This window comes from Siphateles boraxobius, unplaced genomic scaffold, assembly GCF_051911475.1.
Source record: "Siphateles boraxobius isolate OS27281-9 unplaced genomic scaffold, OSU_SipBor_1 137, whole genome shotgun sequence".
NCBI lineage: Eukaryota > Metazoa > Chordata > Actinopteri > Cypriniformes > Leuciscidae > Siphateles > Siphateles boraxobius.
Window position 1 is genome coordinate 564133 of NW_027508741.1, and position 15765 is coordinate 579897.

At 39.7% G+C, this 15765-nt stretch overlaps 1 protein-coding gene across 11 annotated transcripts in view; it reads left to right on the forward strand.

Moving 5' to 3' along the window:
- The window catches only part of satb1b (SATB homeobox 1b), a 92729-nt gene that overhangs the window by 69064 nt on the left and 7900 nt on the right, over positions 1 to 15765 (forward strand). For all 11 annotated transcript variants that reach the window (XM_077229926.1, XM_077229933.1, XM_077229929.1 and 8 more), the window contains one exon: positions 351 to 506. In XM_077229926.1, coding sequence (XP_077086041.1) covers positions 351 to 506 — 156 coding nt within the window. The remainder of the gene's footprint in view (positions 1 to 350; positions 507 to 15765) is intronic.

Below are 15765 nucleotides of genomic sequence, written 5' to 3' on the forward strand. Positions count from 1 at the left end.
TCATGATCGATATTGAAAACAATTGTGCTGCTTCATAAGAGTTGAATATTCAGCTTTGCATTACAGGAACAAATTAAATTTTAAAAATAATTTTAAAAAGCAAGCAGCTATTTTAACCGGTAATAATATTTCACTGTTTTTTTACTGTATTTTTGATCAAATAAATGCAACCTTGCTGAGCAGAAAAGACTGTGTATATGTATGTATATAGGATATATTTATGTATTTATTTTATTTTTAATGTAAGTGGATAATATATTTATTATAATTTTTTTCATTTTTTAAATTTTTTTACTTGTTCTGCGTAATTGATAAGTGGACTAGAAATGAAGTTTTTTTTTTTTCTTCAGGTCAAGCCCAACCCTCTGACCTCTGAGTGGAATGGTAAATCCGAGAGTTGCGTGTTAAACATCAACTCGTCGATCTACGACGAGATCCAGCAGGAGATGAAGAGGGCCAAAGTGTCCCAGGCCATGTTCGCCAAGGTCGCCGCCTCCAAGAGCCAGGTACAGCTCAAACCTCGCACACACACACTTTCACTAGCCTGTCATGCTTCAATCGCTCGTCTGGTTGACAAAACATGTCAAACATTTTATGTGTACAGTCTAAAGAAGGCCCAGGTAGCAAGATAAAAGTGTAAAAGGAGAGCTTTGTTAAGCCTCGCACTCAGGTTGCGCAGCGCCTAATGACTTGCGCCGCTTTATTGTGGGTTTGCGAACAGCAGACAGTGTTGCAACATAAAACAAATGTGTTTATATAATTCAGCTGTGCAACGACCACACCGTTATCTCACATAGTGAACAGCCTTCTGCTGAATACAGGCCTCTGTGAGAGACATTACCGTCTGTTTTAGCCTATTAAAACTAATTAAAGAAACGCACGGCGAGCCCCATTATTAAAGGTTTCACATATCTATGTGCACACTTAAAGATTTTCAGAATTACATCTGATGTGGGGGGAAAACGCGAATAAAAGCTCTAAATTATCTAGAAATATCAGCAGGTTTTTGCTGATTGCACTGATTATGGTGCCAGATACTTTTGTTTCACCAAATTACAGTTTGATGCACAAACCACTGTTTTTGTCGAAGGGAGTTCAAAGCCGAGAAGGGTGGAGGAGAGAAAAGACAAACCGGGGCATTTATTCCAGTAAGATTGTGGTATAAAGTGCTGGTTTGAGAGAAAAGAGCCCCCTCTCTGTGTCTCTCTCCAGCCCTGCCTGAGCCTGTGTGCTTCATTCATGGCTGGTGTGAATGTGAATTGAGCAGCAGATAAGAACTGTGCTAATTACGCAGCTGAGAAAGGGGCCTGGGAGAGCACTTATCTCCGGCTCCATCTCGTAATGTGCGCTCCCCGGGCAGCTGGTCCCCCTCCTTCCCGTTCCCAGCCCCCCCCCACGGGGCCCACGGGGCCGACGGCTCAATGACCGGCCGGTGCCGAGTTCCGATGCCGAACGCGTCGGAATGATGCCGTGTGCGAGACAAGAGCCCGTCTCGGTGTCGTAATTAGCGCTGGGAAACGCTTCAAATTTGGGCGTGTCATTTAAAGAGTCATGGATTGGCCAGAATTTAAAAATAAATGTTATGCTGATTGGTACGATTTAGTTTAGTTGTTCATGAGGACAAGTGATCATTCTTCCTTGAAAATATGCTACAGGTCGAAACTACATTTCCCAGCATTCTCTGTAGATGCACATGAATGCTAAAATGCACAGATGAAGTTAGGAAAACAATAGGAGTGCAGTGACATGAAATGCAAAAAGTGCTAGCCTTTAATGTGCATTTTTATGCAACATAAGATTGTTGTTTGTCAGAATGTAGAAAAGCATATAAAATGGATTGTTTATTGTTTTTTATTGAAGTCGAATTTATGGTTTCTGAAATGCGTTGGAGGACAGACTGGGTAACGCTTTAAAATAAGGTCTCATTTGTTAGTGTTAGTTAGAGAGTCATTAACTCACGTTTGTTACAGTATTTATTAATCTTTGTTAACATTTAACAACTGCTCATTGTTAGTACATGTTACAGGGTTCTATATTTTCTGTGATGTGGGAAAACAGACGGAATTGCAGAATCTGGTTCTAAAAATGGAATTTACAGTTTAATGTGGAATGTCACGGAATTTTGAAAAATGGGTGAATAAATCAAAAGTAAGGCTGTAAACTTAATCAAATCACGATTTTGACTAGTGTCTGTGAGTTTTAAATCTTGAAAAGACTGCTATTGAAATGTATGCATTATCTGCATTTCTCAGTTTTGTCTAGTAAACATATTTGGCCCTAATGTCCTCTCAGATCCATTAAATATGAACAGATACAACTTTTTAATTTTAAATATCTATTAGTAAATGTTGAAATGAACCAATTAAGAAAGCATTTTTCATTGTTAATTCGTGTTATCTAAGGGTGTGTTCACACTCGGCGTGTTTGGTTGGATTAAAATGAACTCTGGTGCGATTGCTATGTTAGTGCGGTTCATTTGAATGAGTGTGAACGCTGCCATCTGAACCCTGGTACACCAAACAAGCGGACCGAGAGGCTGAAAAGATGAGTGTCGATCGACTTCCACACGAACTCTGGTGCGGTTCGAATGAAATATGAACACAACACGGACCAAAGACATGTAAACAAACCAAAAACAGGACATGATGTCAGAAGATGCGACCCTAAAAAGGACAAATGGTCAATCATACCTGCCCATCACAGTTCAGTACACGCATCAGAACCGCGTCTCCTCACAGCAGATCTTCTTTTGGTCTACGTTGCCGCTGTCTCTTCATGAGTTCTCAGCTGGTCAAAATACCATCATATGTAACTTCACGCATTTAGTCCATAACACAGCATTGTTTTGGATATTCTGTCGTAAAATATACATAATAAAAGCCAACCGATCAGGTTGTGAACACATCCCTGTGCCTTTAAGGTACGGTGTAAAATGACAATGTGAACGCTAAGTAAATCAGGACTAAATTCTTTGGTCCGCAAACCGAACTTCAAGTCTGAATCATAGACTGTAAATAAATATGGACGTAGTGTCCGTGACGTCACCCGTATTGTTTCTGAAGAGCATTTTTGAAGCCCAAAAGTGGGCGGAGCCGGCCGTCGCCATCTTGGCAGCGTCACTCCCGGGTAAACGAACATGTGTAGCGAGGCGGATTAGCTGAGGTGACGTGACGCTCACAGACAGCAGACAAACGACTAGTAGTGACATCAGCGACAATCCACCTGTCACTCAAGTGACCACACCCTTAATTACACAGAACTTTAAGGCTTAATATAATTTAAACGAATGAGTAGTAAAAAATTCACCCCCCTCACAGTTGTCATGAGGGGCTAAATTAGCTATATAGACCAAAACCACTTTTCGTACCAGGCTGTTAACACGTTTTTTTCTGCTGTAAAGTTTTGGAGCCTGTCTCTAGTGGCCAGTCGGTGAATTGCAGTTTAAGTCACACTTGGATTCAAGAGAGAGACCGGCTTGGTCTGAGCATATATAGTAGTAAACTATATTACCCTAATATAGTAAACAAATGGAACCTTATTGCAAAGTGTGACCACCAACTGTGTTTGTTTGGTTTGTTGGTCCTGCACGGCGTGTCCTGCGAGGCATTGTGCCGTATGGTTATGATTATCTTGCGTGGCGGATTCATCCAGTGCAGGAATCCTCTGCCGAATCGGAGGTAGCTCTATCCGCAGCACATGCTAGCGATCTGGCACCGGATTCGGGTTTGGCTTCCGACGCCACGAGGCTCCAGAACCGGCCCAGATCTAACCTCCATGAGAGCGCTCGTCCCCTGGGCTTTAGAAGCCGTAAACACTAGTTTGAGGGGGTTAAAGAGAACCGTCGCGTGTGTGTATGAGCGTGTGTACCTGCTTACTCATGTAGCTGCGTGTACGGAGTGTGTGTGTGTGTGCTGTTTACTGGGGGATGGGCACTGGATCGGAGCCATGCCGTCCCCCTCTCTGGGCACACATCCATACAGGACGAGAGTGCCAGGCTTTATCTATTTGGTGGCACTTTCATATTCCGAGTAGCATTTCAATTAATTTCTCCTCCTGCAGCACAGAAAACCAGCGTTTTTGCAGCCTGTAGACTGAAAAAGAAAAGCAAAAACTGTTCATTTGTGCGCTCGACGTGCAGTGTTCGAGAAATCCTGATGTTTTGGAGGTGAACGCAAGCTTAGTGCTGAATTCTCCTCCTTCTTCAGTGCAGGATATTTTCACACGGTTTGTAATTTTTGTTCAAAGTATCATTCATATGGTGCATATTTCGAAGTTAATGAAGCCTGATCACAAATCTTATATAATATAATGCATTTCTGAGGATATCTACAGTATTGTTGAAAAGAGTGGTTAGATTTTTATGGTTCCGATTTATTTATTCAAAAATACAGTAAAAATCTGAAATGTATAAAAAAAACGTACTTACCCCAAACTTTTTGAATGGTAGTATGAAATGGAGAAAGTGAATTTAAGTTTAATGAAAAATGATGAATACTAATATTTAACATATCATTTGGAAAAACATGCATTGATGAATCATGAGTGTTACGTAAATGAGGGCAGTTATGGTTTCATGCTGACTTGAATACGTAGGCTTAGAGGTCTGTTATTCCTAACTCTGACTATGAGCAATAGTAGTAGTGACGTATGACTTAGCAAACACCACTTATACAGACATGACAGCTCTGAACTGGCAGTCAGAGAGAATAGAGAGAGAAGGGCATTATGGGAGTTGTGCTGACACCCTCTGATGGTGAATACAGTCGCGGCCCCTGTTGTCAGATGACAAGCCCTTCAGAACCCAGAGCCATTCCCTTAGTGACCTGTCTCTCTCTCTCTCTCTCTCTCTCTCTCTCTCTCTCTCTCTCTCTCTCTCTCTCTCTCTCTCTCTCTCTCTCTCTCTCTCTCTGTCTGCCTCGGTGTCTCTCGCTCTCCTGGAAGAGGCTGTGGTAATTAGCAGGGCTCTAATGAGACAGAATGTCAGTGATCTGCCGCAGTACAGGGGGGCAGGCGATAGGCCTGTGTGTGTGTGTGTGTGTGTTTGTGTGTGAAGGGGGGGTAGAGGAGGCTGTGCCATCTGTCACTGAGCGCCTGGCTCGCTACTCTCGAGGGGGGCGACAGTGGGTCGCGGAAAAGAGAGAAAGAGAGAGAGATATTAAAATTTGCTGGATAGACGGTGTACATCGATACAAAATTGTAATTGTAATTTTAGCTGGTGGTTCCCCGATATATCGTCCATTTGCAGATATTTGGCTATTTTGAGATCATAACCATGGCTTGTTGATTGATTAACAGATTCAGTATGTCTCCCTCATGCTGTTTTCACTGCCTTGCCAATATAATAACCTCAGCATTTATTAAGCATTCTAATAATTAAAAAAAGTTTTTGATTTCAAATTGAGTGTTTTTTGGCCATTTTATAATGTATTAGTCATTTATTTATTTCTACACTTTAAAAAGTAAAATATATAAATATACTGGTATGTATGTATGCATGTGTGTGTGTGTGTGTGTGTGTGTGTGTGTGTGTGTCTGTATATATATATTTTTATTATTAAATTGTATTAGATATTGTATTGGTCATCGGCTAACCTGCAGTCCGAATGGCAACATCAGTCTTTCTCTTCCAGGAAAGCGACAGACAATATTGATGACATCATCCTGCACTCGGGGTGTCGTACAGGTTTTTTTGTCTGGTGAATTGAGACTGAGACTTTTCCTACAAATCATAGTTCAATGCTGTGATTTAAACTAAAGAATATGGACTCTTTTCACATATCACATAGAAACGGTATAGGCCAGTCATCATCACAGTATGTTCAGCTTCTATAGTGGTGAATGGGAGACGTCAAATTATTTATTTTGTTTCCTGTTTGCTCCGAAAGCATTAAGACAAAATTCATGATAGTGTTTTATGACTTTCCAAAAGAGGGATAATAGTAGAAAGAGAGGGCAGATGTAAATGTATCAACTGCATTTACTTTCATTAAGACACGAGAACCCAAAGCCGGATGCAAATGAAATTACGCTCCTATAGGGAAGATCGGTCCTCCCTCTTCCTGTACTACCGGCCCCTATAATTTCACTGAGAATATATATTTTTCATTATCGTGCTTCATTTTGAAGAGTTGTTTGTTTACGGTTATGAATTCGCTGTCTCCCAGGGGCGTGTGTGAGGCAGATGGGAGCGCCGGGCCTCGGAGAGCTGAAATAGGGCCATGACTGTTTATTAATTGATTTATTTATTTATCTGGCTGCCTGGTTATTAGGTTGCCTGGGAAACAGCTGCAGTTCCCCTGTATTATTAAAGACACAATATTCGTGAACCAGAGACCAGATGTCTGGGAAATTAATTTCGCGTCTGATTTATCGCAGCGCTCTCTTCCAAACGAACCTTTTTCCTTGCCGTTAAACGGATTGGGTTCTTGTTTCTGTTGCGGTGACCTGCGTCTTGTCTTTCTCTTGCTTGTTCTCCATCTGTTAGCTCTCTCTCTCTCTCTCTCTCTCTCTCTCTCTGCATGTAAGGTAGTGTTAGAGGTGGCCCGGTTTCTCTCATTCTCCTCTGTCAGACCACACAGGGCTTGTTCTGAGGCCCATTCTCGCTAATCTGATCAGGCAGGCAAATACGCCGGGAAAAGCGGCTTTAATGATCCCCCTAATTACCTCAAGTCAATACCAACTGTATTATTAGACTCCGGGAAAATATTCCATTAGGGTCCCCCCCGTGGGACTCCCCGCACGTAGCGATGTCACGCGCCGCGCGCCCCCATGCTTGTAATTAATTTTATTTACACACGCAGGAATGCACAAGGTCGCACCTGCAGCCCGGAGCCGCCTCGCCCGGCCCCCGACTCGCCCGCTTAATCAGATCTGTCATAATTACCATTCTGCATGCTTCTGACACACGCTGAGAAATATTTCAATTTAACTGCAGCCAATGACAGCGTCAGAAAGCCTTCGCCCACGGCGTACAGAGGCGGTCCGGACCTGCTCTCGTTTCCCTGCTCTTCTCTCTCCCTTCTTGTGTTCTGCAACCTCTTGGACATGTATTGTCCCTATATGTCCGAGCAAGTTTGGCACCTTTTACTCACCCTTGTGACCACCATAGAGATTCATGAGAACAAGTCCCCTCCAACAATTATAAATGGCCAAAATGTCCCACCATTATTTGATATTTTTGATGCTGCTCTGAAGCGCTTCACTAGGTTCCGCTTTGTTTGATGTTCGTTAGGATGATAAAGTTTAAAAAGTTTATTTTGTTGTTGTTGCTTGTTCTGTCTCAGCGGTCTAACAATGCTCGTCAATATCAAAATGAAGTCCTTTTAAACCATTTAAGCGCAATAAGAAGCAGAAGAGAACGCAATCACACACCAAAAACGTGCGCACAGAAAGCAGTTTTTGGCAAGTAAGCCTCATCTTAATGATTTAAAAAGTCTGGGAAAAATCAGATGTGTTTGAGATCGTGAGGTTAGGTCTTAAAGTGACAGAAGCCCAATAAATCTACTGCAGTTTTTCATTTAATTTTAATCAAACAACAAAATACAAATCAATCACTGCTCTCGACTGAATAACTTTTGCCGCTTTAATAAGGATCAATCTATACATTTAATTTATTATTCTAGGTGTATATATACTTCTCCTTTGTCAAGATAATCTATCCACCTCACAGGTGTGGCATATCAAGATGCTGATTAGACCGCATGATTATTGCACAGGTGTGCCTTAGGCTGGCCACAATAAAAGGCCACTCTAAAATGTGCAGTTTTATCACACAGCACAATGCCACAGATGTCGCAAGTTTTGAGGGAGCGTGCAATTGTCATGCTGACTGCAGGAATGTCCACCAGAGCTGTTGCCCGTGAATTGAATGTTCATTTCTCTACCATAAGCCGTCTCCAAAGGCGTTTCAGAGAATTTGGCAGTACATCCAACCGGCCTCACAACCGCAGACCACGTGTAACCACACCAGCCCAGGACCTCCACATCCAGCATCTTCACCTCCAAGATCAGCCACCCGGACAGCTGCTGCAACAATCGGTTTGCATAACCAAAGAATTTCTGCACAAACTGTCAGAAACCGTCTCATGGAAGCTCGTCTGCATGCTCATCGGGGTCTCGACCTGACTGCAGTTCGACATCGTAACCGACTTGAGTGGGCAAATGGTCACATTCGATGGTGTCTGGCACTTTGGAGAGGTGTTCTCTTCACGGATGAATCCCGGTTTTCACTGTACAGGTACTGTTTGCTGATGTCAACGTTGTGGATCGAGTGGCCCATGGTGGCGGTGGGGTTATGGTCTGGGCAGGCGTATGTATGGACAACAAACACCGGTGCATTTTATTGATGGCATTTTGAATGCACAGAGATACTGTGACGAGATCCTGAGTCCCATTGTTGTGCCATTCATCCACGGCCATCACCTCATGTTGCAGCATGATAAAGCACGACCCCATGTTGGAGGATCTGTACACAATTCCTGGAAGCTGAAAACATCCCAGTTCTTGCATGACCAGCATACTCACCGGACATGTCACCCATTGAGCATGTTTGGGATGCTCTGGATCGACGTATACGACAGCGTGTTCGAGTTCCTGCCAATATCCAGCAACTTCGCACAGCCATCGAAGAGGAGTGGACCAACATTACACAGGCCGCAATCAAAAACCTGATCAACTCTATGCGAAGAAGATGTTGCACTGTGTGAGGCAAATGGTGGTCACACCAGATACTGACTGGTTTTCAGACCCCACCCCAATACAGTAAAACTGCACATTTTAGAGTGGCTTTTTATTGTGGCCAGCCTAAGGCACACCTGTGCAATAATCATGCCGTCTAATCAGCATCTTGATATGCCACACCTGTGAGGTGGATGGATTATCTCGACAAAGGAGAAGTGCTCACTAACACAGATTTAGACAGATTTGTGAACAATATTTGAGAGAAATAGGCCTTTTGTGTAGCTCATGAAAAATGGGGGCAAAAACAAAAGTGTTGCGTTTATAATTTTGTTCAGTGTGTATATAGTTGCATTGTATTAAAATCGGTCTACCTCTATGACCCTCGATGATCCTGCGCTATATTTGACCAACGTAAAGTAATTGAGGTTCCTCAGATGCTTTAAAAGCTTGATATATTTTTGCTGTTTTAAAGCAAACTTGTACATTAATTAATTAAGAGTGCTGTTGGAGCTGACATGTACAATTTGCAGGTTTTATGCAGTTTTAATCTATAATTCAATAAGATCAGGCATGATTTATCTGCTTAATTACTCTCTGATATTAGCAATTAAACTCCAGCTTTGAATTAAATCTCAATCACACGCTTATAATTAATGGACTAGGGTTTTTCTCATAGGTTGCTTGTGTGTCGAGGGCTCCTTGCAGACTCATTGCTCTTTGTTTGAATTGATGCAATCAACCTGGGTCTGTTTTTGTGTGTTTGTTTTTTTTAAATCAGGTTCCTTGATAATGTTAACCTAGTTACGGGCCAACAGATAAGACAGGTCCTGCTTTTTCCTTGCAAATATTTCGTAGACAAAGTTATTGACAATGTATGAAGGTATTTTCAGCTGTTTTGGGGTACAGTTAAGCTTTGTCACATAGGAGGTTCGTATCAGAGAATGTTCGTATAGATATTAATAATGTGCATTTATATCTTTTCATAAATAATTGTAACCAAAGTTAAATGCATTATAATAGTTACAGATTCCTTGTTACATCTGAAGTTGTTTGTTTGTAAAGTGTTTTAATGCATTATACTTTCTAAAGGCGTGTTCAATTAATAGATACGTGTTTTAATGTATTACAACTATGTATGGTCTACATGAATAATTTTAACCAATGCATTATGAGGTGCATTACAAGGCATAACTAATGCATTAAAATAAGATATTATACATAAAGGCTTTAAGCAAAGTATTTTAAAAGGATTTTCTGAAAGTGCACACAATATTTACAATAAACAATTGATACTTTCAATATCTCTAATGCAATGACTAGAACTATCAAGAAATCTAGAAATTGTGGCTTAAGCTTTCTTAAGCAATACTTTCTGTGGGCGCAGTGTATTGTAATTTCCAGAAAAGTGAAAGGGAACTTATTAATGTTGTCATGCATGTTGTTTATCAGGTTTGCCTGCATGTAACAACCCTTTTGTCTCTGGCTAGAGATGTTTATATAGAAGGATAGACAAACAGACAGGCATTATTGATCCCCGAGGGGAATTTTTTAATACAAAAACAGCTCTATACATTCACAAGATGGTACACGTCACACGACAGCCTGACATATGTTGAGAAACATGAACGTGCTAAACAATATCTTTAATTAGCCACGTGAATGAACAGGTAATTATTCTACGGTTAGTTTTGTGATTCCAGATCAATACGTTCATGGCAAACCAACAGTTTGAGTGGAATCATTGCCGTGAATAGTGTAATGGCACAGATGTTTTAAGACGCTCTCTATCGCCCCCTTGAGTTGGGAGGTCAGTTAGTGTTTGCGATGCATGAAATATGTTTGCAGCCTGAGGATGAAGGCATGAGGAGTGTTTGCTTGACCACATCTGTGAGGAACGGATGTGTTTCTGTGTGTTTAGAGTTCATCTGGGGCTCTGGCCTCATTTTCTCTTCCTCCACGCCAAGACCATTTGAATAAATACTGGGAGCCAGTCTATTTGCATAGTAAGATATCCAAAAAGGCAGTCCGTTCTCGGCCTATTTTTGGCCTGTTTTTTCTTTTTTTTGCTTATTGTTGCAGAAGATTCACATATGCTGTGCGAACGCATTAATATATTTCAGCCAACAGATGGACTTGACGCGCATACGGCGGGTCCAATTCCTTCACTCATACATCCGCAAACCCCACACGCGTTCGCTCGCAGACGAAAACAGGTTTGAACATACTGTATTATCTTTTGAATTGATCTGCATGACACTGTCTGCCAAAGCTGAGCCGGTGCCAGATTCAGGAGGGGCGGTAGAGAAGGAAACAATAATGCTTTGTCTGTTGAACACTGAAGCCCTCTGCCTGACATCAAGATGTTTGTTTCTCACTTTTGTTTTTACTTCAACGCGCTCAAGACTGAAGCCATAACAATGGATTAGCATCTTTATTTAAAAACAATGGAAAAGAGTGAAAAAGAAAGCATGGCTGTTTAACATCTGCCCCCAGACTGCGGTTTTTGACAGGCGTCCGTGTGAGCGACAGTCCAGGAGTTTGTGTGTTTGTTTAATGGAGACCGTATCTCTAGCCAAACTTGCTGACTTGTTTGAGAAAGGCAGTGAACGATGTGATGACTGATAAGCGAACGGCCGTGTCGGAGAGGGCAGAGCACTGATCTGGAGACAGTGCTGACAAAGATATCAGCTGATCGGACATCAGCATTTACATAATATACAAACCATACAGTGCGCAAGATTAGGATTAGTGCGTCTCAACTATAATATGACATAGCGTCCGGAAGTTTATTTTTGTGTGTGTGTAATTTGAGGTGCACTGTATGTAGACAGATATGTATAAGTTATATAGATAACACGTGCATTGTTGTTAATATTTAAATAACTTAAAAATATATTTCTTTTTTTTCTCTTATAACATCTTAAAATATATCTTTATTTTTTTATAATTATACTATATATATATATATATATATATATATATAATGTGTGAATGTATAGTCATTTATTTTTCTTTGTTTTTATTAATAAAATAAATAATTGTAATTTTTTTTTAAAGTTTTATAGTTTTTTTTTTTTTCTATGTTTAGTATAATTTTAAGGACAATGCATGCTTTATTTATCTTTATTTTAATATTGTGATTTATGATCACATTTTCTGGCCTTTCAAAATCTTACTCGATTGAGAATCTGCTCAGCATTATTTCCTTTCCATTTTTTTCTTGTTATATTGGTGTTATAAAATGTAAATTGATCTGCTCAGATGATGTTTAATGCCATCGCACTTACTTGGTATCATAAAAAAGTATGATTTGTTATTTAGTTAGAAAGTTATTGCCCTCTTAAATATCTTTGATTTTCTCACCTTAAAGTAGCCTCCCGCTTTTTCTTGATGGGTCTCTCGACTGTACTTTAAATACTGATCAGTAGTTTAAACCACAGGAAGTACGTTTCCCACAACCCAGAACTACTGTAGTCTCTACAGTCTGGAAAGTTTTCCTGTCCATCACTAGCCAAGTACACAGTTTTAGTGCGTAGTAGAAGTATATGAACTGGGATGCTGGTGCGAGTTGAGACCGGGATGGTCTCAGAGGAGTCTGAGTCCTGGCAGAACGGGGTGAGCGAGGGGACGATAAGGAGAAAATGAGATAATAAAAAGGTGTTGATGGTGCCATGTGACTGTGATGTGGAAAACCGCAACTGTCTGGGGCTCCTGAACTCAATCCCAAGGTTATTAATGTGCTCGCTGGCATCTCGGGCAGGGCGAGGGACATAAACGCCACGCTGTTCTCTCACAGTTGTGTCCTGTGCGTGTCTCATTGGCAGCTTGTGACCGCTCGGCCCTCACACACACTGTCCTGCTTAGTTGGGTGAATCTTACGCATGAATTCAGCCATTGTGTGCAAGAGAAATATTTTGATCAGAATGCACCACTGCTATTTATACCTCGAACACAATGTAGGCTCTGGTGGACCCGCTCGTCCCGCACCGCTTGACCCGTCACACAACCTCACCGTCTTTATGGACGTTTGGGTAACATACCTGTGTAAAGTTGAGCTGTAAATGGGTGAATCCCACTCATGTCAAAAACATTTTCTTATTTCATATTTATAAACAAATAAATAAAAAAAATGTATAATAAATATTTTTTTTAAATAATATTTAAAATAAAATATATTTTGTTCACTAAATGAATCAATAAAATAAAATGTATTTTATTTATTTATTTGGTGACCGAAATATATTAAAAAATGAGAAGAAAAATGATTAAAGTCTTAAGATTATTTTTTAAATGTATTTATTTTTTGGTGTGAAATGTGACCTGTATATGTTTTCTTCTTCTTCTGAGATTCACTAGAATCACTACTAGTGAAATCTATCAATTATTTTTATTAGGCAATGAAATGGAAATCAAATACAGATGCTGAAGTCCTCTGATGTTTTTAGAAATGAAATAAAAACCAAATAATAATAAAATGATTATAAAATAAAATCTTAAAGCTTTATTTTCTTTGTCAAATGTAATTAAATCTATCAATTAAAAGTGACTTTATAATAAAATAAAATGACTAAATAAAATAACATTTATATTGGTTTCACTTAAATTTGACTTATTAATAAAAGCCATATTTAATAGATTTTTTATTTTTTTTTATTTTGGGGTTTCAGGACAAACATCTGAAGACTACAGCATCTCCATTTGATTTCCATTTCATTGTCTAATAAAAATAAATGATGGATTTCACTAGTGATTTTTTCATATGGATACAACATTATTCTCTCACAAAAAGGAAGAAAAAAATTCCAGGTCACATCTCACACCAAAAATAAAACGCATGATTCTTTTATTTAATTTTTTTAGCTAGGTATTTTATCATTTTTTATTATTATTTACAGGTGAAACTCGAAAAATTAGAATATCGTGCAACAGTTCATGTATTTCAGTAATTCAAATTAAAAGGTGAAACTAATATATTTAGTATATATAACTATATACATGATTATACTTTTCAGAGGGCCGACATTTCTGTATTTAAAATCCTTTTTTAAATTGATTTCATGTAATATTGAAATTTTCTGAGATTTTGAATTTGGGGTTTTCATAAGCTGTAAACCATAATCATCAAAATTATAAGTTTTGCACGATATTCAAATTTTTCGAGTTTCACCTGTATGTTTAATTGTATTAGTTATTTTATTCATTAAAAAAAATATATATATATATATATATATTCATATATATAAAATCTTGTGTGTATTTCTCATCAGGAGCTTCAGAAGTGATTGAAACCATTTCTCATCAAAAGATCTCATGAGCTCAGACGTTCTCCACATAGTTCTCATAGCTCTGTACTCTTACTGTACGTCAACTTCTGACTCAATATTAGTCATTTTTACTTCTCGACAAACAAAGTTGATGCATAATGAAACCACTAACTGCTTTAAAGAGCAATTTACTTTCCCTCAGTAGGTTTTATCATCATGACTAGCCAAGCTGTAGTCAGTGTTAGTTAATACATGACTAGTTTTCTGTCTCCATATCCTTCAATAATACGCATTATCCTTTATAGTTTTTGACAGAATTGGCCAAACAACTCCTAGTAATGCTCCCGTATGCAGGAGACTCTCTGTTTATGGTAAGACAGTGGAAGAAATGCAATTGGACAAATACAAACGCTTTTTCAGGTCTTCAAGGCCCGGAGAGCATTACACTATCAGTGTGGCTGTCCAGTGTAAAAGAGTTTATTGTTGTGCGTTTGTTCTATAACGCTGCAGCATTAATGCTAATACCTCTGTTGACTCTTTACGGTTTGGTTGCACGGTGATTTATTTATTAAATTTTTTCCCGGTGGCTCGTTCTTTGGCTCAGCGGGATTTGTTTGCCGTTTTATCCGCAGATGTTTGATTGAGGATTATTTTACGATAGTGTGCTTAATGGCTGCGATAAGGTGTGTGTTTGAACTGTGTTGAAGTACAGACATCACAGCAGGAACGGAGCTCAAATCCCTGCGCCTGCAAATAAAACAAAATGTGACAATAAACGTGGCAGAGGAACAAGGTGAGCTGTGATGAGCCTCTCTCTGGGGCTTCACATGGCTTTCGGGAGAAGCAGGAACATGGGACAACAGAAATGCTGAGTTATCTTTGCCATGCAGCGCTCTGGTGTGGCTCTGGCTTCTGCTCCGTGTGTGTGTGTGTGTGTGTGTGTGTGTGTGTGTGTGTGTGTGTGTGTGTGTGTGTGTGTGTGTGCTGGGTAATCCTGTGCAAATGAAAGGTGCTGCCACACACTGGCCTGGAGATTACAGCATCACGTTTGTAAGTGTGCCAGGACTCAACTGCTGGAAACACTCTTTCCCTTTCCTAAAACTGGCGTTTTACTGCTGGAATGTGAATTATAGGAATTTAATGGGGACTTATTATGCCTTTTTCCATGTTCATCTTTCTTTAGTGTGTAATGTTGCTTTTTGAGCATGAAAAAGTTATTCTTCATATCAGTGTTTCTGAACTCCCTGAAACGCCTCCATTGTAATCTTGAGTTTCTTCCGGGAACGAACACGTCACAATATTCCTCATTATAATAATTCATACGCAGAATAAAGGGGCGGGGCCTGGTTGAGTTGAGAATTATGTTAATTTCCCAAACACACTCGAAGCGCTCGACCAATCACAACACACTGCTCCAGCCGACCAATCAGAGCACAGTGTGCTTTTCAGAAGGAGGGGCTTCATAGAGACAGGAAGTAAACAGAGCGTTACTGACAGACTGGGAAGAGAGGAGCCGCAACAATGGAGAATATGAGGAAAATAATCAACATTTAAGCAGGAAAACCTGTTCAAGTAGAGACCAGAAACTAAATCAAGACTTGAAAAAAAGGGCATAAAATGGCCTCTAACAGTTCTGATTCATTTTCCAGTTGCCTAACAATTCGATCAAACTATGTACTTAAAAAATGATTAAGTTTTAGCATATTTACATTTTTAAATGTCTGTACTGAATTAGTTCTAAAGTTGAGTGAGAGGTTAATATACTCATGAATATAATGTTCATGTTCTTTATGAGTGAGTGTGTGTGTGTGTATGTGTATAT